This window comes from Rhinopithecus roxellana, chromosome 8, assembly GCF_007565055.1.
Source record: "Rhinopithecus roxellana isolate Shanxi Qingling chromosome 8, ASM756505v1, whole genome shotgun sequence".
In the NCBI taxonomy this organism is placed as follows: Eukaryota; Metazoa; Chordata; class Mammalia; order Primates; family Cercopithecidae; genus Rhinopithecus; species Rhinopithecus roxellana.
The window spans coordinates 143560708-143588386 of NC_044556.1; the positions used below are offsets into that span (position 1 = coordinate 143560708).

The following is a 27679-nucleotide window of genomic DNA, read 5'->3' on the forward strand; positions in this document are numbered from 1 at the left end:
CTCCATTCCTGTTTGTGCTTTATTATGAGTGGTTGGTCCCTGAATTCAAGTAATTAATTTCAGCTAGGGCTTACCAGAAGTACCAGCTATTTTTTTCCATGCTGGACAAAAATCTTAATGTTTTAGATCTTGTATAATTTCCACCATACCACTCTGAAAACTGTCACTTGACACAATTATTGAGAGACCAATTTTAGTTTTATTGAGATGACTAGACAATTTTGTGTAATGTTTGCTTCTAGTTTATTTCTCTTGACTGTTTTCATTTATAATCAGATGCAGTCTTTTTCATTACATAAAGGATTTGGACAAATGCCTTGTTTTTTGGTTATTTAATATTAGTGGAGGTAGTTTCCTCTTTTTGAAGAGAAGTAAAATGTTTATTAAAAGCTTGTAATTTTCTTCTAAAGTCAGTGGATGATTTATGAACCAGCTTTACTTTCCTTGAACTCACAAAGCAAGAATTAGCCTGATTACAAATAAGCAATCTCAGAATGACCACAAGTGTCAGTGTTTGCCTGCCTTATTTTTCTCCTTCAGTTTTCTTGTGCAGCAGATACGTGTGTTGTTTAAGAATTTCTTTTGACTTGAAAACAAAGCTAAATTTAAGTGTCTCTTTCAGAACTAATTATAGACACCTTATCTGTTTTAATTCATGCAAACTATTAACAATGAACATTTACAATCAGCAGGGATTTGGCAAATACTTTATTATGCTTGTGTATTCCTTGGTTTTTCTGAGGCACAGCTATTTCAGTCAGGAATCATACTCTCAGAGCTGTGGTTCTCAAGGGGGCAGTGGTAGGGGTAGTATTGCTTTCTAGGAGGTGTTCTAGAAGTTTGTGAGGATGTTTCTAGTTAACAGAATGATTTTTAAGGGCATTTTAGGGCCAGGGAAGGTAGTAGTCCAGTAGTGTGTGGGACAGTCTGTAAACAACAAAGACTAGCTCTACATTCTGCAGGACTTCTGAGTGTTTCATTGGATATCTGTGTAGGTGAAACACTTTTTTATAATTAAGTAAATTTGAAACATTGTTGGAACATAAAGTATATTTTGTTCAGTTTTAACATGCACTGAATTATCTAGAAATGTAACTACAGTATACAATGAGGGAAGCTTGTACTTTGCTTTGTTCTAAACTTGGCCAATGGTTCACCATTTCAAAAAATCAAATTATGTTTATGGCATTGAGTCACCAGTATACCAGTCTATGAGCATTTGTAATTGTTACATTCACTATGACTTTATGTATAGGTATTAGCGTCTGGTTAGTATGTCTTCTGCTAAAATCATGTCTGATACTTGCATACTGAAATGCATATTTTTATCATAAATCTCTCTCTGTCTCTCTCTCTGTCTCTCTCTCTCTTTTTTTTTTTTTTTTTGAGACTGTCTCGCTCTGTTGACTAGGCTGGAGTGCAGTGGCATGATCTCAGCTCACTGCAACTTCCACCTCGGGGATGCAAGTGATTCTCCTGCATCAGCCACCTGAGTAGCTGAGATTACAGGCTTGTGCCACCACACCTGGCTAATTTTTGTATTTTTAGTAGAGGCATGGTTTTGTCATGTTGCAGGCTGGTCTCAAACTCATGACCTCAAGTGATCTGCCCACCTCGGCCTCCCAAAGTGCTGTGATTATAGGCCTGAGCCACCGAACCTGGCCTCTATTGTAAATGTTTTTAAAAATTTTATTTGTATTAGTGTATTAATTTTTAAAATAGATATGTAGATTGGTTATATTACCTGTGCATTTCATTTCAGGTAGTTAGAGGGGTCATTGTAAAGTATTTCTTACATAAATACTTGTTCCATGTAAATTAAATGTAAAGGGGATGTGTTGAATTTGATAGAACTGTGACATCCACTGGGTCAGCATCTTTGAATAAATTATTTCAGGCAGCTTACTCTCCACTCTCTGCAAACCCAGCATATTCTTGGTATTTAAAATTATTAACATTTAATTTATTTAAAGTATAACAAACAACTTGTAAATTCAAGTGTATGTAAAATATTGAAACTTAAAATTCTACTAAAACTTTGCAAAGAAGCAGTTACCCAAATATAAATTATTAGTATCAGAAAATATTTGTTTTAATGGCTGTAGTAGATACGAATAGAAAGCAAGTGTTGGGAGCCAAGCATGGTAGCTCATGCCTGTAATTCCAGCACTTTGGGAGGCCGAGGTGGGCGGATCACCTGAGGTTGGGAGTTCAAGACCAGTCTGGCTGACGTGGCAAAACCCCATCTCTACTAAAAATACAAAAATTAGCCAGACATGGTGGTACATGCCTGTAATCCCAGCTACCTGGGAGGCTGAGGCACGAGAATCACTTGGACTTGGGAGGCAGAAATTGCAGTAAGCCAAGATCGCACCACTGCACTCCAGCCTGGGTGACAGAGTGAGATTGTGTCTCATAAAAGACAAAACAAGAAAGCAAGTGTTGGAAGTAAGTAAATATAATTTTTTCCTAAAGGATTTTTTTGAAGAAAGAAGGGAACATTGAACATACTTGATTCATGTAGCCACCTTCAGTATAATTGGTTATGGCCTGATTAGAAATAGTGACATCAGCGTAAAGGAACTTTGCAAAGTGCCGGAGTCTGACCCACAGAACGAGGCTGCACGATGGATGAATAACATACTCAGACACTGATATTCAGTGAAAGAGCAGGGGGCCACTCACAGAAAGAGTTGTGGCAGCCGTGTGCCAATTAGCTGGCCTTGCCAGCATTTATTCAGCACAGATTTAATGACAAAGACATTGAGTCAACAAACCTGTGGGTAATTAATCTGGTCGCCCTCTCCTAGGGAGAGCAGTCCTATGAATGATCAAAGACCAGTCTTAGGACCACATGTGTAAACAAGCTCTCTAGATAAACTCCCTTAAATTCCTTTGTACCTACTCTAAGTTACTAACTCAAGGTAAGAGGATTAGGCTGCTTTCAGCCGTAGTCCTATCTAGAGGCTTTTGCAAAACCTTCTGGCCTTCCAAGAAGATTTGCGTTTTTCCTAAATTTTAAAATTTCTCCCATCACCCCAACCAAACCCCTACAGCAAAGCAGACAAGAGACATGCAAAGGTTATAGGATTACAGACCAGGAGATAATGTTTGACTTTTAGAGTTTAATTCTATGCCCTGCCCCCAACTTCTTAGGCTGTGTAAGGGTTTTGCTAACCTTTGGCAAATACATTAGGCATTTTTTATATGCAAGCTATGGGGAGATGTGAGATGTGTCATTAGGTTCCTTTCTTTGAAGAAATTGATAGCCTTGATGGATACATAGATCATTATAAAGATAGCAAAATAATTATAAATAAGTGTTATTTAAATTTTGTCTTTCATATATAAACCCTTAGGAAATTCATATAGTTTCACTCATTTTCACTGTGTTTTGATACTTTTGTGTTTCCAGTTGAACTTACATTGTTATTCTTTTACTTCCTCATGCATTTCCTGTATTTTCAACCATTTTAAATAAGATGTGGTCACATAGAAAATAGAATTGCTGAGTTTTAGTGAGCCAAAAAAGAAAAATGTAGTATTTCTGTTTATATCCTCCATTTATCCTTAATTATTTGCTAATGAACATATTGTGTATTTATTTTTCACTTAATTTTCTCTCACCTTTGAGTTTTATACACCATTTTCTAACTTTTCACAGAATTTATTACTGTCTCCAGAATTTATAATGTTCCAGAACATTTCAGTTAACTGCCTTACTTGTAGTGTGTGTGTGTGTAGAGTGTGTGTGTGTGTGTGTTGTGGGCCAGTGATAGGTTTCAGGTAGTTAAGTGTACATACAGATTTGTTTCAGTGTAGCTTCCTCAGTCAGTTTATTGAATCATATTAAATGTTTTCTTTTAAAGCTTGTAGTATTGTCACTTCTCTTTCTACCTGTATGCCGGTAACTATAATTCTGTTATTCCCAAAACAACTAAACTAATAACTGATTACAAACATATACCCTGTGATAGAAGGAACTAGGCAGGAGAATATGTTTTAATTTACATGGAACAAAAGAAGAGCAAATTTATGTGGTATACCATTCTTCTACCTTTGAAGAAACCTATTTTGAATTATGTCTTCAAACTTAAATCAGTTAATTGCACATTCAAGGTTGTACTACGGTGGCATTGTTTCTAGTGAAAAGGTATTATTTACATTAGAAAAATGAAATTTCAGAGCAGAATTGGACCTTTGAGGTCATCTAAAAATTTATTTTTCTCACTTTATAGGTGAAGTAACTAAGACCCTGAGAGGCAGTGATTTTCTCAAAGTTCCTCACTTTGTAGCAAGTCAAAGCTGGAACCTAGATCTTAAGACTTACAAATCAATTTTTTTCCACGCTGATTAACACTTCTAGTTACATTGGTATATTCTTTTAGTTCATGGATCCATATGTTACACAAATGATTATGTGTACTGTCTACCTTATCCACATTTCTCTGCCACTATAAAAATAATTCTGCCAGTTTTAAATGAACGTAGTGGTTTTATTAAACCTCAGAGAGACATATGACAGAATCGTTCATCTCTGCCCTAAGATATGAGATCATTATAGACTTTGATATTAAAGGAGAGCAGTACACATGCTTTGGATTTTTGCTAATTGCAGTTCTGTGATAAAACATTTCAACCACATTCACATGGATGTCATTTTTTAATCAGTAGATAAGTAAATGAAAAAAGTTTTTCTAATATGCAAGAGTATCCCGTTTAAAGATTTTGTGATCTGTATCTCTCTTTTCTCTCTTGATTCCAGTTTGAATTGCGGTATTAGTCTGGGTTCTCCAGAGAAACAGAGCCAATAGAATCTGTTTCTATATCTGTTTATAATTTGTGAAATAAATCTCTTTATATGTGTATATACATATACACACACACATATATAGATTTAGTATATTAGTTATTAGTATTTATTTTACTGGTGGTTGAACACACATACGCACACATCTAGTGTATGTAAAGAGATTGTTACAGTGAATTGACTCACACAGGTATGGAGCCTAAGAAGTCTCAGGATCTGTGTCAGCCAGCTGAGAGTGCATTCTCTTCTAACTCTGCCCTTTTGTAATATTCAGACCATCATTGAATTTGGTGAGGCCCACTCATATTAAGAAGGGGAATCTGCTTTACTCAGTCTGCCTATTCAAATGTTAATCTCATCCAGAAACACCTTCACAGACCCACACAGAATTTTTTTTTTTTTTTTTTGTCCATCCTGTTTCATTTAACCTATTGTTTTCAAGGTTCATTCATGTTGTAGCATGTATTAGAAATCCATTCCTTTTTAAGGCTAAATGACATCCCATTGTGTATATATATAATTTATCTGTTCATGTGTTGGTGTTGTCATTTGAGTTGTTCCTACTTTTTGCCTATTGTGAATAATGCTGCTATGAACTTGAGTGTAAAAATATCTGTTTAAGTCCGTGATTTCAAATTTTTTGGGATATATATACTCAAGCAGAATTGTTGGATCATATGTTAATTCTATGTTTAATTTTTTGGAGTACCATCATACACTTTTCACAATAGCTGTGCCATTTTATATTCTTGCCAGTCATATGTAAGAATTCCAATTTCTCCATATTCTCATTTATACTTGTTATTTTCTTATTTTGTCACTGGATTTTGATAATAACCATTTAAATGTATTTGAAGTGATGTCTTATGGTATTTGATTTGCTTTTCCCTAATGATTAGCGATGTCTGGTATATTTTCATGCACTTATTAGCCATCTGTATCTCTGGAGAAATACCTATTCAAGTCTTTGCCCATATTTAAATTGGCTGGTTTGTGTTTTGTCGTTGTTGAGTTGTAGTAGTTCTTTTATAGTCTGGATATTAACTTCTTATATGCGTGACTGGCAAATATTTGCTTTCCTTAGGTTGCCTTTTCACTGTGCTGATATCCTTTGCACAAAAGTTTTAAATTTTGATGGAATCCAGTTTATTTCTTTTTCTGTTGCCTATACTTTTGGTTCATATCCATGACGTCAGTGCTAAATTCCATTTCATGAAGTTTTTCCTGTTTTCTTCTAAGAGTTTTATAGTTTTCACTCTTAAGTTTAGTCTTTTAATCCTTTTTGAGTTAAGTTTGTACATGGTTTAAAGTAATGGTCCAACTTCGCCCTTTCGTGTGTGGCTATCCAGTTTCCCCACCACCATTTGTTGAAGAGGCCGTCCTTTCCTTATTGAATGGTCTGGACACTCTTGTCAAAAATTAGTTGACCATATATGTGTGAGGTTATTTCTGGGTGTTCTGTTCCATTAATCTGTATGTCTGTCTTTATGCCTCTTGTTTAATGTTGCTTTTGCAGTAAGTTTTGAAATCTGGAAATTTGAGTCCTCCAACTTTGATCTTTTTCACAATGAGTTTGGCTAAGTATTTGAGCTCCCGTGAGATTTCATGTGACTTTTAGGATGAGTTTTTCTATTTCTGCAAAAATGTTGAGTTTTGATAGGGATTGCGTTGTGCTTCTGATAGTGTAGATACCTTAATATTCTTCTAGCCCGTGAACACAAATATCTCTCTCCCTTTATTTGTGTCTTTAATTCTTTTAGCAATATTTTATAGTTTCAGTGTACAAGTCTTTTGTTTCCTTGGTTAAGTTTATTCCTAAGTATTTCATTCTTTTTAATGCTATTGTAAGTGGAATTGTTTTCTTAATTTACTTTTTGGACTGTCTATTGTTACATAGAAACACAACTAATTTTTGTGTGTTGATTTTATATTCTGCAACTTTGCAGAACTTGTTTATTATTAATATAACTTTTTTTTGGTGTCATCTCTAGGTTATTTAACATACAGATCTTGTCATCTGCAAACATAATTTTACCTCTTCCTTTCCAATTTGAATGCCTTCTGTTTTTCTTGCCTAATTGCTCTGGCTGGAATTTTCAATACTGTGTTGGATAGAAGTGATGAAAGTGGGCATCCTTGTCTTGTTCCTGATCTTAGGGACAAAGCTTTGTCTTTTACCGTTGAGTATGATGTTAGCTGTCGGTTTTTCATATCTATCTTTATTATGTGGAATACATTTCCTTCCATTCCTAGTTGAATTTTTAAATTTTTTAATGAAAGGGTATTAATTTTTGTCTTTTTTTCCTACATCATTTGACATGATCATGAGGGTTTTTCCCCTTTATCTGTTAATGTGGTGTATTATTAAATATTAATACATTGATTTTTCATATGTTGAACCACCTTTGCATTCCAAGAATAAACCCCGTTAGGTCATGGTACATAATACTTTTAATTTGCTGCTGAATTCAGTTTGCTACGTCATGACTTATCCTTACATAAAGAGTGTTGAAAGAAAATTGTTTAACAGTTACTAGTCCCACTTTATTTTGGGCAGTGAGCTGAAAATACACAGAAACACATATGCATATTGCAAGTAACTAAATACATATATAATTGTATTAATAATTTTTTCATTTCATGTATTTATCATCAGTCTCCTTCATTAGATTGCAAGCACCATGAGGGCAGAGACCTAGTGCTGTTGTTTATTTTTCTGCATTTCTGTTTTCTTATTTGGCACTTAATGTGCTTTCAGTAAGTGTATGTAGAGGCCAGGTGCGGTGGCTTATGCCTGTAGTCCTAGCACTTTGGGAGGCCGAGGCAGGTGGATCACTGGAGGTCAGGAGTTCAAGACCAGCCTGGCCAACATGGTGAAACCCCATCTCTACTAAAAATAGAAAAATTAGCCAGGTTTGGTGGTGCACGCCTGCAATCCCAGCTACTCGAGAGGCTGAGGCACAAGAATCGCTTGAACCGGGAGGTGGAGGTTGCAGTGAGCTGAGATTGTGCCACTACACTCCAGCCTGGGCAACAAAGCGAGATACCGTCTCAAAAAAAAAAAGTGTATGTGGAATGAATGAATGTTGTTTAATTCTCCTAATAATTCTGTGTGACAGTTATTTGTGCCATATTCATGTAATAGATAAAACAGTTTTTGCTCAATGGTCATGAATCAGTGATTCTAAGGCAAATAAATTTGTTTTAATTAGTCAGTGTATAATGATTAAACACCTCCCATGCAGCTGGCTGTATCAGGATTGGAGGAGTAATATTTTCTGATGCGAAGTAAAGTACCTTGCAGTCTGATTGGGGGAAGCAGACAAATAATTAGGAAATTATGTAGTATAATGAGGTGTTATGGTCTGAATGCTTCCCAAAATTCGTGTGTTGAAACTTAATCCCACTGTGGTGATATTAAGAAGTGAAAAGTGATTAAGTCATGAGGGCATGGCCTCTACAAATGAATTAATGCCCTGTAAAAGGGCTGGAGGGAATTTTCTTAGATCCTTTTTTGCCCTTCCACCTTCCACCATGTGAAGACACTGTCTGTCCCCTCCAGAGGATGCAACAAGAAGACATCATCTTGGAATCAGAGAGACACAACACCTGCTAACCATACACAAAACCTGCAGGCGCCTTGATCTTGGATTTTCTAGCCTTCAGAATTTTGAGAAATACGTTTCTATTTACAAATTGCCCAGTCTGTGGTATTTTGGTATAGTAGCACAAATGGACTAAGACACGATAAAGGTATCCATAAAATGCTAAAAGGTCACAACAGGGAAACATTGGAATTATGGGAAGAGAGTGAATGAGGAAAGAGAGAAGGTACTTTGTGAAGGGAAGTCTTCAAATCAGAGGTTACAAGGTATTAGTAGTTAGGAAGCATAGGCTTTGGATTCAAAAAGGCCCAGATCTGTTTTGCTTAGTAACCATGTGACCTGGGGCAAGTAACTGGTTTTTGGTTCTTTGTTTGTTTTAGTTTAATTTTCTCATGGTACGATAGATACAACATCTACCTTAATCAGTTTGTTTAGAGGTTGAGCGATGAGAGAGAACATGTCTCAGCCATTTAAGTAGTTACTTCTCTGGAGAGAGTTTCTGGGCTTAGGGAAAGAACAATAAATGTATTTTTAAATTTTGCAGCCCTTTATCTGTATAATTAAAGGGAGGGAAATACTATGCTTTATAAGTATGTTAACTGTTTTTTATGTTAGCAACATATTGTGTACATATACCTCAAGGTTATAACAAGTCTTAAAAAAAACTGTGCTTATTCTTTGTGTTGAAATGTTTTGCTTTTAAAATCCTTTATGTTTTTTAGCCTCATTGTAATTTGTCCCCAGAATTGCTGTTTCCCTTTTCTACAACAAAACACTCTTTTAAAAGACTAGCTGGACATGGTGGCTCTCTGCTGCTGCAATCCCAGTGCTTTAGGAGGCCAAGGCAGGAGGATTGCTTGAACCCAGGAGTTTGAGACCAACCTGTGCAACAAAATGAGGCCTGATCCCTTAAAAAGAGACTGATTCAATGTGTTTAGAAATTCAAGCTGGGTGCAATGGCTCATGCCTGTAATCCCAGCACTTTGGGACGTAGAAGCAGGTGGGTCACTTGAGGTCAGGAGTTTGAGACCATCCTGGCCAGCATAGTGAAACCCTGTTTCTACTAAAAATACAAACATTAGCCGGACATTGATGGTACGCACCGGTAGTCCCAGCTACGTGAGAGGCTGAAACAGAAGAATCGCTTGAGCCCGCGAGGCAAAGGTTGCAGTGAGCCGAGATTGCACCACTACACTCCAACCTGGGCGACAGAGCAAGACTCCGTCTCAAAAAAAAAAAAAAAATAAGACAGAGAAAAGAAATTCACATGCATATTAAAATATCCTAATCTTTGGGAATTCTGATTATCAAATCCAGTTTTCATAGGAATAAGTTACTTTTTAAAATAAAGGTAAAAGCATTCAAGGGTACGACTAATATTTAAATAATTTTTAAAACGTATGTGACCTTTGCCCTTATTAATACAACAGAAGAGTAGATTAGAAACTCCTGGAGTCTGCTTATATGTTCTATATATGTTTTCTTCATAAAAGCTTTCAGGCCAGGCGTGGTGGTACACACCTGTAATCCCAGCACTTTGGGAGCCTCAGCTCAGGAGTTTGATACCAGCCTGGGCAACATGGCGAAACCCTGTCTTCACCAAAAAGAAAAACCAACCAACCAAACAAACAAACAAACAAAAAACAAACAACACTAGTCTGGCATGGTGGTGCATGCTTGGAGGCTGAAGTGGGAGAATTGCTTGAGCCCCAGAGGTCAAGGCTGCAGTGAGCTGAGATTGCACCGCTGCACTCCAACCTGGGTGAAAGAGTGAGATCCTGTTTTGAAAAAAAAAAAATTTTCAGTGTTTCACTGTTTCAGGTAACATTTTAAAATTAAATATGTATATATTGTATTCTTTTTCACTTGCAACAAATATATTTTTCTAATGGTATTTTTTTAATATACTTTTTTATTTTTTTAAATTATACTTTAAGTTCTAGGGTACATGTGCACAACGCGCAGGTTTGTTACCTATGTATACATGTGCACGTGCCATGTTGGTGTGCTACACCCATTAACTCGTCATTTACATTAGGTATATCTCCTAATGCTATCCCTCCCCCTTCCTCCCACCCCACGACAGGCCCCGGTGTGTGATGTTCCCCACCCTGTGTCCAAGTGTTCTCATTGCTCAAATCCCACCTATGAGTGAGAACATGCGGTGTTTGGTTTTTTGTCCTTGCGATAATTTGCAGAGAATGATGGTTTCCAGCTGCATCCATGTCCCTACAAAGGATACGAGCTCATCCTTTTTTATGGCTGCATAGTACTCCATGGTGTATATGTGCCGCATTTTCTTAATCCAGTATGTCATTGATGGACATTTGGGTTGATTCCAAGTCTTTGCTATTGTGAATAGTGCCGCAATAAACATACGTATACATGTGTCTTTATAGCAGCATGATTGATAATCCTTTGAGTATATCCCCAGTAATGGGATGGTTGGGTCAAATGGTATTTCTACTTCTAGATCCTTGAGGAATTGCCGCACTGTCTTCCACAATGGTTGAACTAGTTTACACTCCCACCAACAGTGTAAAAGCGTTCCTATTTCTCTACATCCTCTCCAGCATCTGTTGTTTCCTGACTTTTTAATGATGGCCATTCTAACTGGTGTGAAATGGTGTCTCGTTGTGGTTTTGATTTGCATTTCTCTGATGGCCAGTGATGATGAGCATTTTTTTATGTGTCTGTTGGCTGCATAAATGTCTTCTTTTGAGAAGTATCTGTTCATATCTTTTGCCCACTTTTTGATGGGGTTGTTTTTTTTTTTTCTTGTAACTTTGTTTGAGTTCTTTGTAGATTCTAGATATTAGCCCTTTGTTAGATGAGTAGGTTGCAAAAATTTTCTCCCATTCTGTAGGTTGCTTGTTCACTCTGATGGTAGTTTCTTTTGCTGTGCAGAAGCCCTTTAGTTTAATTAGATCCATTTGTCAATTTTGGCTTTTGTTGCCATTGCTTTTGGTATTTTAGACATGAAGTCCTTGCCCATGCCTATGTCCTGAATGGTATTACCGAGGTTTTCTTCTAGGGTTTTTATGGTTTTAGGTCTAACATTTAAGTCTTTAATCCCTCTTGAATTAATTTTTGTATAAAGTGTAAGGAAGGGATCCATTTCAGCTTTCTACATATGGCTAGCCAGTTTTCCCAGCACAATTTATTAAATAGGAAATCTTTCCCCGTTTCTTGTTTTTGTCAGGTTTGTCAAAGATCAGATGTTTGTACATGTGTGGTATTATTTCTGAGGGCTCTGTTCTGTTCCGTTGGTCTATATCTCTGTTTTGGTACCCGTACCATGCTGTTTTGGTTACTGTAGCCTTGTAGTATAGTTTGAAGTCACGTAGTGTGATGCCTCCAGCTTTGTTCTTTTGGCTTAGGATTGGCTTGGCAATGCAGGGTCTTTTTTGGTTCCATATGAACTTTAAAGTAGTTTTTTCCAATTCTGTGAAGAAACTCATTGGTAGCTTGTTGGAGATGGCATTGAATCTATAAATTACCTTTGGCAGTGTGGCCATTTTCACGATATTGATTCTTCCTATCCATGAGCATGGAATGATCTTTCCATTTGTTTGTGTCCTCTTTTATTTCATTGAGCAGTGGTTTGTAGTTCTCCTTGAAGAGTTGCTTCACATCCCTTATAAGTCGGATTCCTAGGTATTTTATTCTCTTTGAAGCAATTGTGAATGGAGTTCACTCATAATTTGGCTCTCTGTTTGTGTGTTATTGGTGTAGAATGGGTGTGATTTTTGCACATTGATTTTGTTTCCTGAGACTTTCCTGAAGTTGCTTATCAGCTTAAGGAGATTTTGGGCTGAGACGATGGGGTTTTCTAAATATACAGTCATGACGGTATTATATATTAAGATATTTATTCTGCTTGTTTAAACTGCACATACTGGTCCTTTGCAAATATCAGAAAATTTTAGAGATCTCATTTGCTAAAATAATGAAAGCCAGGATTGCTTGTAAACAGCATACTTTGTTTTGTATTTTTATTATTCACAAATGTGGTTCTCTCACCGTTTTTCCCTTCTGTGTTAATTCGGTTATTACTTTTCTCGAATGCCTCAAGTCTTGGTGAAATTATAATGCTTCTGACTTTACAAGAGAAAGCAGGTTTTCCTCTCCAGTTAGCACAACTTGTCAACTCTTTTGTTTTTTGCCGATACCTTTCTTTTCCCAGCTGTGTAGTGTTTTTTCTTCCAATCCAAATATGTCTTTAAAAATATAGGATTGTCAGGCCGGGCGCGGTGGCTCAAGCCTGTAATCCCAGCACTTTGGGAGGCCGAGACGGGTGAATCACGAGGTCAGGAGATCGAGACCATCCTGGCTAACACTGTGAAACCCCGTCTCTACTAAAAAATACAAAAAAACTATCTGAGCGAGGTGGCGGGCGCCTGTAGTCCCAGCTACTCGGGAGGCTGAGGCAGGAGAATGGCGTAAACCCGGGAGGCGGAGCTTGCAGTGAGCTGAGATCCAGCCACTGCACTCCAGCCCAGGCGACAGAGCGAGACTCCGTCTCAAAAAAAAAAAAGGATTGTCAGTCTGTTCCATATTACTTCCAGATTATTTTTTCTGTTTATTAATACATGTGGTGTGTGTGTATGTATGTGTGTGTGTGTTGCCTTTGAAAAATGACTTCACCTTTGTCTCTTCATCTTTAGGGTGGAGGGTGGTGGGGTTGATTTCTGCAATCCCTTATGCAGCGACTACTCCGGCTTTACTTAAAAATAATGGAAATCATAGTAGAATGTGCTTTTAGCCTCCTGAGTGATTTTGGCTGGGGAGAGTCCTAGAAACGGCTATAAATTCATGACATGATTTGCAAAGAACTTCCCAGTTTTCTTCCAAGAAGGTTATATTCTACTGTTTTGTCATTAGTTTGTTGTTGTGTCACAGCTGTATAACTCTTTGTGTGTGTATTGGCGGGGCGGTTGTTTGTACCAACTCAAAAATTAAATGAAGTTATACTGTACTGACTTCGACAACTGAAATTTTCCGTAAGCCTTGAGAAGACAAAATTAGATAACGTTTTTTTCTGTTGCACCTGATAGAACTTTGATTCAACTGAGACAAACAAAAGTGTGTGTGGGGTTTGTAGAGTGCTGAGATGGGAGATTGGACTCCTATAATCAAGAATGGTTAAGGGTAAAGTAGGTCTTGCAGGCCACTAGAAATAGATAATAGGTATTATAAAGGGTATTATATTCTACCTCTTTTCTTACATTATGGCTTAATTCTCTTTTCTGCCCATACATTTTCTCCATGAGTCAAGGGACATCATCATCAGTGATTTTAGGCTTATTTCCTTGTAGCCTTGTAACTAGTGGTTTTAACAGCTAGCTGTAGTCTATAAAAAATAATCCCAGTCTATAAAGAACAGTCCCAAAGAAGGACTTTTAATTGATGAAGTCTAGGATATATACCTTTCCTAGTGACGAGGGGATAGAGCTTATTGCCAAAAAGGAGTGATTGGGTCATCAAGCAAGGATTATTACTAGGCAAACAGAAAATACCCATTATTGGCATTTAAAGGGATCAAGTTTTGAGCTTATTCAAAAGTAGACAAAAATTCCCAAGGGTTATAATTTGTAGTAGAAAAGGTTTTTTTTTTTCTCCATATTATTTACACATGCTTATACGTTTATTTATACATGCTTATACACATGCTTATGGTACAGGTGTACAACTAATTCAGTAGTTAGTTGGATCGCTTTGGGTTTGTATAGTTATCTTTATATGCACATAATTTTTATTCTGGTGATTTTGAACTTAGGCCACTCTATTCCAAAAAAAGAAGGGCTTTGATTTGAATCCAGCCAGACTCGTGGTTAAATGTGGACAGAAGATGTCTGCATATATGCGTGCTCATTGTTTTTCTGTCTCAATTTCTATGTTTTTCCTCTTAAATCACATCCCGACGAGTCAGTATTTATATACTAGAATAGGTAAGTAATATGATTAGTTTACTCTTATTATATAATATCTAGTTCATTCTTTATATAGGAGCTAATGTTTCTTTTAATGGATTCCTATTTAATGATTGTCCCCTGGCTTCTGATTTTTTAAAAATCTAAGTGCAGTTCAGTTCAACTAGCTGCAGTGCCCAGAGCCTACTATGCTCCAGGTACTGGAATTACAAAGAATAAAAATAGTTATATCCCCTAATATAAACTTAGAGACAAATATAATCAGAAGGTTCCCCCACATTGTAATGATGTTAAATATTTGATGTGCTTTTCACCTTATGACTCACTTTTTTTATTTTTTAAACATTTAAAGGTTTACCTGAATGTAATATAATTGGAGGAAGACCATATCATAAGTACGCTTGATAAATTTTTATGAATAAACATCTGTGAAACCAGCACCTGGAATGACTCAGTAGTAAATACACCAATATATATCAATAACTAAATGCGCAATAGTGAGAACATTGGAAAAAAGTGTATTTTGCTGTCCTCAGGTGTCTTTTTGTTTGGTTGTTTTTTTTTTTCTTCTTGGAGTTTTTGCCACCTACCTGCTCCTGTGACTATTGTTTCTTGTAATAAAGAATGGTTTCTGTGATGTTCTAACTGAATACTAGGAATACCAATGTATTGAAGTGAAAGTCTTCTTTCTCTTGTACTCATTTTTATAGTCATTTATTTTTTAAAAAATGCTATAGGATAGCCTGCTATTTCAAACAATTTTACCATGTTTACTATCTCAAATTTTGAAGAGAATGTAGTGTAATTATAATTAGTATTTAGCAGTATTTCTTTGGAAATGTTCTTTGTGACGCTAATGTTGATTTTAATTTTTATGTATTTATGTACCTCCCCTGATATTTGTCAAATTTCCTTCTGTTATGTACAACTAAAGTCTTTATGAATTCATAGTTAGGAAATTTACACTTGCAAGTTTGTATAAAGAAAAATGTATTATGAAATATCCCTGTGAATATGATTGAAACTATTGCACTAAAAACAGACATTTTAAGAATCTTAAGCATTTCAGAGGCATCCGTCCTTGAGTATATAATTGATATACTTCAACCCTTAGCATATTTCCTTGTACATCTTACATTTTCAGTAATTATTGAGATTTGTTATTTAGTTTTTAAGATACTCTCATCTGCTCTTAATTCAAATGTAACATCTCTTCTTTATAAATGCATTTAATTATTTTAAAGGCATTTAATTATTTGAAATGTTTATGTTTTTTGAATACTTTCCAATATAACGTATGTTAGGTTTTTTTTTTTACCAGGAGAGTATATATCATTTATTTATTTTGAGATTGTTTAGAGAAAAAAAGGTTGACTTGATTTTAGAATAGGCAATGATATTTCTGAGAATATTAAAATTGTCAGCAGTTAAACAAATCATTTAAAAATATTACATGCTTACAGTAACTACTCTGTAGTAACTAAGTTTGTTTTACGCTAAAGATGTTTATTACGATCTCATGACTAATAGCATAAAAGATCAGGAGAGTTTTCATTTTTATTTTTTTTTTAAACCGTAGGTCATAACGTGTTTAGTGGAGTAACCAATTGAGAGAAACAGAACAAGAGACAGAGAGATATGAGATTTCTTTGCAATAATTAAAGTGTTTATTATGTAAAGAAACTTTGATCTTATATATCAATTCTTATTCTTTTAAAGGAAGGTGCATCTGCACGGAAGACTCAGACTCCTGCAGCCCAGCCAGTACCAAGACCAGGTAAAAATATAAAACTTTGTTTTTTGCTTTCTTTCAGAAGTTCATAATAGTGCAAGTTTTCTGGTATGTGTATAATGCTTTGAACAAATTTAAATTTTACTTAAAATATATTGCAAAGTCATGTTTCTTTAAAGACTGTCAATACTGTTTAAGCAGATCTCAAAACGATGATAATATACATAAAACGCTTGCTAAACTTCAGTCAGCATCATTAATAAATCTTCATGTTTTTAGCAGAAAGACATAAAGAAATAAAGTGAAAAGCATATTAAATCATTTATTTTCCTTATAGTGCATTAAGCAGCTGAACTGGATTTTGTAATATTCTTTATTGAAGTAATGTTTTCCCTGATTTGATTCACAGGTCATTGATAAAATGGGTTATAAAACACTGTTTTTCAATAATGAAGTTTTACTATAGAACATTTACTTGAATAAATAGGTATAGTGAAGACTTAAAGAAAATTTTTAAGAAAATGTTTTCATTTTGGTTAAGATATTAGAAACATGTTTTAAAACATTTTTAAATGTTTAAAAGCTATTTATATATATCCATCCTCATCAGGTAGTATGTACAGATGTGATTTTTTTTCCTACGGCAGCACAGAATTATAATTTTCATAGAATCATATTCAGCTTTGATGCTTAGAACATCAGATATCTGTGTTGAACACCTAAAGTTCTGTATCATTTTTTTAAAAATGTGTTAAGCAAAGGTAGTATTGAAGTTATTTTAGAAAAATTCTTCCCCTTATTCCTAGTACCTAAAAAGACTGATCTTTATAGATATTTAGATACCAACCCTATATTTATTTTTGGTCTTTTGGGTTTGTTTTTGGTGTTTGGTGTTTGTTTTATTTTTACATTTATTTAGCATAATTTCAGTGCTAGGCTATACCAGCTGTCCCCCCCGGCCCTTTTTTATTTTTTAAAAAAATAACCTCATCAGTGCTGTTGAAAGTGAGTATGAAGAAAGAAAATAAAGCATTGGAAAGACGCAGGCAAGAACTTAACTGGATCTTCTGCATAAATTTCACAGTATCAATAGTGCAGATTTGGATATCCTCTTATTCATAGTATGTACACAGGCCAATTCTAAAATTATTTAGATTATGAATATTAAATATTTTCTAGAGGCACGTCAAAAGCATGGTACATGGGGCTTATGTTGGGATGGTTTTGCAGGGTGATTTCCCTATGTCCTGTATTCGTGCTCCTCTTAGATGTGGCTAGTATTTCCTTTTTTTGTTTTTGTTTTTTGTTTGACAGTAGGTTTGTTTGAAATTTTTGTCATTGCTGTTTTTAAGTAGGTGTGGAGAAGAGGAGTGCTCTGTCAGCCTTGTTATACTTAGACTAGACTGGATGTAATTGATTAAGATGACAGGACTAATTTTCAGTAGAGATGATCATACCAGAATCTATCATGAGAGTATAAGAAGAACAACTAAATTCAACAAATATTATTTGAATTTCTATATAGTAGGCTCTTGTCCGGAAACTAAGAGAAGCTGAAGGAGCTTTTTACAGGAAGAAAGAAAAAAGTGAAGGAAATAGGGATGGACAGATGGGGTTGGGCCCAAAGAATACTAAACATGAAGTATAGGAAGATTGTGGAGGCAGTTGAATCACAGATAAGAGAATTGTTTTGGAAGGGAGGGATGGGAGGTTATGGTTTGTCAGAAATGGAGAAAGGAGAACAATCCACCACCTGAGGATTCTAACTTAGAATCTGTGATGTAAAATTTTTTCTATTTCATATTTTCTTTTTTTTTTCTTTTATTTATTTTTTTAATTTTTTTATTATACTTTAAGTTCTAGGGTACATGTGCATAACGTGCAGGTTTGTTACATATGTATATTTGTGCCATGTTGGTGTGCTGCACCCATCAACTTGTCAGCACCCATCAATTCATCATTTATATCATGTATAACTCCCCAATGCAATCCCTCCCCCCTCCCCCCTCCCCATGATAGGCCCCGGTGTGTGATGTGACAGACTGGATTAAGAAAATGTGGCACATACACACCATGGAATACTATGCAGCCATAAAAAAGGATGAGTTTGCGTCCTTTGTAGGGACATGGATGCAGCTGGAAACCATCATTCTTAGCAAGCTATCACAAGAAGAGAAAACCAAACACCGCATGTTCTCACTCATAGGTGTGAACTGAACAATGAGATCACTTGGACTCGGGAAGGGGAACATCACACACCGGGGCCTATTTCATATTTTCATAAAATAAGTTAGTACATAAGGAAAGGGTGGGGGGAGGCACTGATATCTAGACAAACCGTTTTGTTCAGATGTGTCTTGTGATAAAATAAAGTTAAAGGGACTGGATTTTACTAGCCAGTTATGTGGCTAGGGGAAGATCATGTGTGTAAAGTAAGGGGTCCTAAGTCTTTTCACCTCTTAACGTTCTAGCCTACTTCTTCAATTGCTCTGCTAAAGTGCACTGGGGATTAAACCGATTGAAATTAATCTGAACGAATGTCTCATCATATGTCAGATATTCTAATACCCATCCATGTGAACTTTCCACTTTCTCCTCCCACTTACTGCTCCATACCCATACATCCACATTTCCTACCCACTATTCTAAAGTAATTAAGATTTTTTGCTGTCATTCAGCAATAGGACTTGATTGGAATGGATAGTAGTAGTTTGAAGTCTTTATTTGTCCTAATTAGTGTATTTTATTTTGCTGCCAAAATGTTAAATGCATCTGTTTTGGGGGGTACAGCCCAGTTTTGAAGGGATATTGTTTAATATTTGACATGTACACTAGTATTATTTCTTTAAAATCTGAAAAATGTGAGTACCCAAAATGTATATGGCCAGTGTAAGAAGGGAGATTATAGAAGTGTAACTGTTATTTGTTGGGTAGAGTTTGGATAATTTGGAAATGGGAGACTGACCCACCTATTCTTTCCTTGAGTGAGATACCTCAAGGGTGGAGTTCTGTTTTTGAGCATTTACAAATTTTTATTTCTCATTTCATCAAATACTTATTTAGTGCTGTTGTGCCAGGCAAGTCTCTGGGTAAATTTAATGTTTTAAAGTGTTTACAGTTAAACACTTTAAACATCTAAAGCTCTAAAAATTTCCAGCCTCTCAAAATTCATTTAGGGAATATAACTAACAAGAGGCACATGTTTTCCAGTGAATTCATAAATAAAAGCATTTGAAAGTATTGAGGGAACCAGCCCCCGATATCTCAACGTAGGTTCTTTTTATTTTCCCTGTCAGCTGGTCTGAGAAATAAAGAGAAAGGGTACAAAGACAGTAATTTTATAGCTGAGCCTCCGGGGGTAACATCACATATTGGTAGTTCCGTGATGTCCCCTGAGCCGCAAAACCAGCAGGTTTTTATTAGGGATTTTAAAAGGGGAGGGTTATATGAACAGGGAGTGGGTCACAGAGATCACATGCTTCAAAAGGCAATAAAGATCACAAGGCAAAGGCAAGATTAGAATTACTGATGAGGGTCTGTGTCCCGCTGTGCATTTCTTGATAAACATCTTAACAGAAAACAGGGTTCGAGAGCAGAGAACTGCTCCAGACAAAATTTACCAGGCTGTAATTCCCCAATCCTGGTAAGCCTGAGGGTATTGCAGGAGACCAGGGCGTATTTCAGTCCTTATCTCAACCTTATAAGACAGACACTCCCAGATCAGCCGTTTATAGACCTCCCCCCAGGAACGCATTCCTTCCCCAGGGTATTCCTTGCTGGGAAAAGAATTCAGTGATATCTCACTTACTTGCATGTCTGTTTATAGGCTCTCTGCAAGAAGAAAAATACGGCTCTATTCTGCCTGACCCTGCAGGCAGTCAGACCTTGTGGTTATCTTCCCTTGTTCCCTGAAAATCGTTGTTGTTCTGTTCTTTTTTAAGGTGCACTGATTTCATATTGTTCAAACACATGTTTTACAATCGATTTGTACGGTAGTAGTCCTGAGGTGGCGTACATTCTCACCTTACAAAGATAACAGGATAAAGAGATTAGAGACAGGCATAAGATATTATAAGAGTATTATTAGGGAAGTGATAAATTCCATGAAATCTTCATAATTTATGTTCAGAGATTGCAATAAAGACAGGCATAAGAAATTATAAAAGTATTAATTTTGGGAACTGATAAATGTCCATGAAATCTTCACAATTTATATTCTGCTGCTGCGGTTCCAGCTGGTCCCTCCGTTCGGGGTCCCTGACTTCCTGCAGCAGAAAGGCCATAGTTCTGGACTTCACTGTCTTTCCTTTTTATAGCCATATTGAATTTCTTGCACATATCCTTGTCTTCTTCTCTCCTTTCTTAATGTATACACCATCTATACTTCACTGATTCATAGTTCTTTTGAGATGACTAAGTGGCCTATGGTACTAGTTTATGTGCTTAATACCACTCATGTGAGATTGAGAGAGTGAACTAGTGGCTATATATTTTATACAAATTTATTATGCTATTCAATCATGTTTTATAACCTAGCTACTGTTTGGAGTACTTCCCCTCTCATCCCATAGTTTTAAATCTATGTGCTAATGATTTCCAAATTTGTGTCTGCAGTTCAAACTTCTGGTCTCTTATATTAACTGTCTGTGTAACATTTGGATTTGCCATAGGCATTTTAAAACTAATTAAGATAATGTTTTCTGTGCTATTTTCCCCAAGGTCGCTTACTCTATAGTCTTCTCCTTTTTCATAGAGTGACACCACCATCAACTTTGTTTCTTAAATCAAAAATTTGGAAGTTACTCTTTATTCATCACATTTCCTTACTACTTTTCTGTTGGTGGGTTCTGTCAGATGTACCTTTTCTGTATTCCAAATTTACCTATTTTTCTTTTTCTCCACTACCACAACTCAAGTAGAAACCATCATCATTTCTCTAGACCAGTGGGTCTCAGTGTGATCGGCTGCCTGGTGTCAGCCCATGACCTTTTTATTTCCGGTGCCAACAAAATAGATACAGAAATTGAGGGTAAAATAGTGTCATAGCATCTGAGTACGTTATCATCTTTCTAGAAATTCATTGTTATTATGTTTTATTCAGTTGACTTTGAATTGGAAATAAAACAAAAACTCAACCACACATGGTTTGAGTAGCACCATTGTTGACTGTTGTAATAGTCCTAACTGAGCTTTCTGCTTTCACACTTGTACCCTTTTTGATCCCTTGTCCAAATCCATTGTCTTTTTTTTTTCTTCCAGACTTGTGAAACGAAAATAAAATCTTGGCCGGGCGCGGTGGCTCAAGCCTGTAATCCCAGCACTTTGGGAGGCCGAGACGGGCGGATCACGAGGTCAGGAGATCGAGACCATCCTGGCTAACAAGGTGAAACCCCGTCTCTACCAAAAAAATACAAAAAAACTAGCCGGGCGAGGTGGCGGGCACCTGTAGTCCCAGCTACTCGGGAGGCTGAGGCAGGAGAATGGCGTGAACCCGCGAGGCGGAGCTTGCAGTGAGCTGAGATCCGGCCACTGCACTCCAGCCTGGACAACAGAGCGAGACCCTGTCTCAAAAAAAAAAAAAAAAAAAAAAAAAAAGAAAAGAAAATCTTGTCATTTTCTAGCTTAATAGTTATAGGACTTTCCAGTAGCACTTAAATGTAAACTTAATATTGCTTAAAAGGCCCTAGATTAATTGATCTCTGCATGTATTTGTAACCTCATCTCCTGCCATTCTTTCTTTCTTCCCTGTGGTCTACACATTTGCTTTGTTTCAGTTCCCTAAGTGCAGCAATTTCTTCCTGCCCATGATATTTGCCCACATTCCTACCTCTTATCTGGACTGTTCGCCTACTTGTTCTTGGCAAGTTGGCTTGTTTTCATCTTTCAAATTTCAGCTTAAATGCCACTTTCTTTGAGAAGCTTTTTGCATTCTATCTAAAGCACACTTTTCTGCCAGTATACTCTCATTTTGTTCCCTTAGTATGTGTTCCAATTAGATTATGTGTTTGGTTGCATTTTTGTTTATGGTCTGGGCTCCCCTACTCTGCTGAAAGCTCTTTGAGGGCAGGAATTACTTCTGTTTTATTTGCAGTTTAATAATAACTTAGCAGCGATGCTTATACATAGGCTCCGAATGAATGTTTCTTAAGAATCTAATTTATTTGAAATCAAACAAAGCAACAGTAATTTTTCTTATGATTTATTCTCAGCTTGTAAATTGGCAATTAGCGCACTTGCTTGAGTAGTAGTAGAAGTAGTAGTAGTAGAAGCGGCAGCAGTTAGCATCTACTGTAGTTACAGGATTCAGTAAATGGTGAGTTTGTGCTAATACCTGGTTAAGGACTTTGGCATGCATTATTATTTTTTAAATTCTCACAGCAATATCAAGATATAGAAACTATTATCGCTTTTACAATTGAGGAAACTGAGGCTGAGCAAAGTTAATCAACTTGCCTAGACAGTGGCAAAATAAGGATATGAACTAAAATAATCTGAATACAGACCTTTGCTGTTGATCACTCTGTCATACAAACTCCTTATGTTTCTCTCCCCCTCCCTCTTTAAGATCAAGCTTCTCATTGACATGTTCATCACAGTGTCTCAGTCAGGGTCCTTACATACTAGAGAACTTGTTTATATTCATTTGCAGTTTTTTTTTTAAAACTAAACCTCTAAACTTTATTTTTAACATTTGTGAGTTGTTTTGTTTTGCCTTTTTCTTACGTTGGGTCTTCTCGGCCTTGAGTTTAGTAAATGTTTGCCTAAATTCCTGAGGGCATTTGTGGATTTCCTCACCAAATCCAACAGTACTTCAGTCACAGATTTCTCCCTTGCCGTTTCTTTCTTCTTCCCTCTCTTCCTCTCCCCCTTCCCTCCTTTCCTTCCATCTGTCCATCAAAGATTTATTTCTTGAAACCTCTTTGTTTTTTTGTAGTTCCCTTTAATCATAATAGAAACTCCTGTTTCCTGTTTGTCCATCCTGTTATCCCTTTATCTCTCCAACAAATGCCAAATATTTACCGAGACTGTATTATATTCCAGATGACACTATCTAACCAATCAGATTTATCCATGACCCTCCATTTCTCTAATTGATTTAAGAAAATTCTAGTTTTTTTTCTCAGCCAGAAGATGAGAAAACCGTAATAGTAAAGGCATATGTCTCAGCATGTATTTGTGTATATCGTTATCTGCTTTCTGTGGCTCGAAGATCATACTACTGAATCCTATGATAGTTTATCACAATGAGAGAGCTATACAAAGGATTACAAAGAATTAGTTAAAATGTAGCATTTTGCTGCTTTTTAAATAAAACGTTTTCCGAAAGTGCGTGTGCTGTGTTATTCACTTTAAAGATGGTATCCGTTTTTAAGAACTGACATTCAATTAGAATTTTAAGTCTTCTAAATTTTTCTTTATTTTTGTCATTTAAAAAACAAAACTCGATCATAGCATGTGGCACATTGAGTTATTGTATGGTCAAATACTGAGAATAGAACTTGCAGCACTTTTTATCCTAAGATATATTGATCTTGTGTTAGGTTATTATTATCATTAATGTCAACAAATATTTCTATGCATTAAAAGTTCATTGTATATAAACATAATACGAAGATACGGGCCAGGCTCAGTGGCTTACCCATGTAATCCCAGCACTTTAGGAGGCTGAGGTGGGAGGATAGCTTGAGCTCGGGAGTTCGAAATCAACCCTGGGTGACAGAGCGAGACCCTGTTTTTGTTAAAAAGAACAAAAAAAGATAGGAAGATTTGTGTATTTATAATATGATCACAATCGAGATCATAGGGTCATTTTCAGATAATATAGACCTTCACATATACATGACTGATTACCTGTAATGCTGTATTTCTCACCTAAAAAGAGACCAGAAACAATTTTTAAAAGAAAGAAAAAAAAATAAAAGGAATCTTTTAAACTTAGCTCTCAATAACTACTTTTCCTTTTCTTCCAGAGTGGTTAAGCGTATTCACACTTTGCACAGTATTATTTGCTCTTATACTCTGCTTTCACATTTATTACAGTGGTAATCAGCTTATTATGAAATTATTTCTTCTCTCTCTCTCTCTTTTTTTTTTTTTTTTTTGCGAGACCTGAACATCCATGAATGTAGATACTCAGTGCCTAGCATTGTAATACAGTAGTCCCCACTTACTAACAAGGCATACATTCCAAGACCCTCAGTGGATACTTGAAACCAGGGAGGGATAGTACAAAAGCAGTTTCAGTCAACCAGAACATGTTTCTCTTTATGTCTCCCATAAATATAATGCCTTTTCCATCTTAATTAAACACTGTCACTCACTGTGACTGAAACTTTCGCAGTTTGAGGTACAAAGGCAAAAGTAGCATGAATTTCTTTTTCTTCTTCACAATTACACGGGTGGTAGATTCTTTGTTTTTATTGTAGATGTTAGCAACCTCAGGATGTGATTTTATTTTATTTTTTTCTTTTCTTACTAAGTAGAGATTTTCACCTTTTCACCTAAGGGAAACACTTAATGTCCTGTCTTTGGTAGTGGCATATCCAAATTGTCAGCCTTATCACTCTTGCACTTTGGGGCCATTTGTATGTAAAACAATGGCCACTTGAAACAAGAACTGTGATAACAGTGAAGGAGATGACTACTGAGTGACTAAAGTGTGGGTAGTGTATAGAGTGTGGGTGTGCTGGACAAAGAGAGCATTCACATCCTGGGTGGGGCAGTGTGAGATTTCGTTATGCTCCTGAGAAAGATGTGCAATTTCAAATCTTGTGAATTGTTTGTTTCTGGAATTTTCTCTTTAATATTTTCAGACCACAGTGGACTGTGGTTAACTGAAACTGTAGAAACAGAGCTATGGATATTGTATATTCACTTTCCTTTTGACTGCAGATTGTTGAATAATGCATTTTAATATTTTTGTCAGAGAATGTTGAGAAGATAGTAAGTTGTAAAATACGTCTTCTGATTTACAGTTAGTCATATGTGAATACAAATAATTTAAAAAATGCCCCTTGTAAGTTTGAAAATAAGAATATGGTTTTTATGACATAGAGTTGTGATTTTTTTTCTTCTTTACAGTTTCTCAAGCAAGACCTCCCCCAAATCAGAAGAAAGGTGAGGTTGTGAATATGATTTTAAACTTAACTTTTAAAAGTAAATGATTGCAGAACCAGGCCTGATACTTTCCTTATGCAGCTATATCACATGTTTGTGCTTGGTATCCATTCTGATTTGTCAGAGCTCAAGCCACATTGATTATTAATTTATTTTTTAATATCCACTGGCTTAAAATATTTTTTAGATCAAAAGAGTTAAAGTTACAATTTATAATCTTTTAACTTTTAGTAGGGAAAGTAATTGTAATTCCTAATAATATATTTTCTACCTGTAAAATTTTGTCTTTATAGGATCCCGAACACCCATTATCATAATTCCTGCAGCTACCACCTCTTTAATAACCATGCTTAATGCAAAAGACCTTCTACAGGACCTGAAGTAAGTAATTTATTAAACTATCCTATTCGTAGGACATTGAGATATCATTGGAAAATAGTAGTTACTGAATCAGTATTACTTATTTGGAGAAAACAAAATTTCAGTTTCTGTGGTATAGGCCTTACACATAGTATGAAACATAATTTTTCAAAACAGAATATATTCTTTTATATTTGAATCCTCTAGGGAAAGTTACAGAAACTTCTGGCTAAAGTCCTGATGAAAAAGGATACTATCATATTAACTTTTAGTAAGAATTGTTTTCTTTTGATATTTTTCTGTGAGAGAGCTTGAGGACGTTCTAAAACTTCCTCAGTTCAGGTTCTCTCTGAATATTAGATGTTATACCCTAGTGAGAGTAAGTAGGTGGATAGGTGGCGGGCATAGTTAACCTAGATAGCAGTGAATGTTAAAGAAAATGAAACCTATAAATGATGATAAAATTTCCACATGCTTAACTTTAAAAAATTTTTAATGTCTTATTTTCCTTCCTCATTTCCTTATTAAAATGAATACAATCACAGTTGTACCCAGTTTGTTCTAATAAACATGCATCATGGTTATTGAACACAAAATAAATCTCTTCCATTCCCAACCACTTTCAGATTTAAAATTTAAGTAGTTTACATATATTTTCCCATAGCATTTCTTCTATTAATGAATATGAGTAGACATATCACTTTTAAATATTGTGACTATTTTTAAGTCTGTTTACTACTTCTTGGATTGGCTATAGTTTACAGAAGAAAGATGGCAATATAAAAATTGTTTTAAATAAGCTTCAGTGATATATACATTAACAAGGTTTAAAATGAGCCATGTTTAAGTGATTTTCAGAATGCTATCAAGTTTTTTAGACACAGTGTTGCAAACAGTTTTTCCTCAGTAGATTTTTTTTTTTTTTAGTCATCCTCATTGTTAAAATGGGTGACTATTTTATATATTCAGCTAAATACCATTGACTGATGTCGGATTTTAAGATAGTTCCTTCTATCAGAATGTATTTTATGAAATAGGGGATAGAAAATGCAGGAGCTCAAAAATTGTAATACATACTGTTTCAGAGGATAAGAGAAATGCTGTGATCACTAGTTGGAGAGAAGGGGGTTAACTGTATTCTGCTTTAATATTTTCATAGTATTTGTTACATTTTCATGGTTCTTCTTACTAAACAAAAGCTGTCAAATTTTCCTGTTGTGTTACATATATTATTTCATTTTGGTGTTTGTTAGGAATTTGGACTGTTGCTCACTAATCTTAATGTGGTTTTATTTGAAGTGGTACTGGCTTAAAGGTGTGTCCTTCCGGAATGATTTGTGATTGCCCTGCCAGGTGCTTCAAGAATATCTCAAGCCTTGAGTTGATTTTTGTGTTAATTCTTAACATAAGGATTTCTAGCCCGTCTTTGAATCAGACCCGAGTGACATTGGACCCTGGCTGACAAATTATCCAGGAGCCCCTTTTCTTCCCCTCCTCCAGAGGTAGATCAAGATGGATATGCTTCCGCGACATTTGATTGGAAACAGTTTTTCCCTCTAGTTTAATCTTTCATTGATTGTGTGACTCTTCTGTGGCTCTAGTTCCAGTTCCTGTGTGGCTCTAGTTCCAGTTCCTCTGTGTCCTTTCCCTATGTAGTTGGTAAAAGCCAATTCTCAGTACTGCCTACACTTTCCTCGTGGGCAATGCCTGTGTTCTTTATTAGTCCTCAGCATTTTCTTCATTTGTAGCCCATGACTATTTTCTTTCTAGTCAACGTTTCAGGTATATGTTACATTGTATTTAGCATTTCCAGGTGTTTATGTATAAAGTTCCAGTTTCAGTAATGTAGTATACCAGATAGTATAACCCATTTTAATAGGAAGTTGTTACTCTGCCAAATGTAGCTAATTTCTTAATTCATTTTTCATAATTGTTTGAGTTGTACCTGGGGGGAATTAAAAATGCAGACTATTGACTGGGCACGGTGGCTCACACCTGTAATCCCAGCACTTTGGGAGGCCAAGGCAGGCAGATCACGAGGTCAGGAGATCAAGACCATCCTGGCTAACATAGTGAAACCCCGTCTCTACTAAAAATACAAAAAAAATTAGCTGAGTGTGGT

At 35.9% G+C, this 27679-nt stretch overlaps 1 protein-coding gene across 1 annotated transcript in view; it reads left to right on the forward strand.

The window, feature by feature from the left end:
* CDC73 (cell division cycle 73) overlaps window positions 1-27679 on the forward strand; it is a 142814-nt gene that overhangs the window by 74778 nt on the left and 40357 nt on the right. The window contains exons 11-13 of the mRNA XM_010375559.2: window positions 16068-16125; window positions 25162-25197; window positions 25491-25578. Of these exons, the coding sequence (XP_010373861.1) occupies window positions 16068-16125; window positions 25162-25197; window positions 25491-25578 (182 nt within the window). The remainder of the gene's footprint in view (window positions 1-16067; window positions 16126-25161; window positions 25198-25490; window positions 25579-27679) is intronic.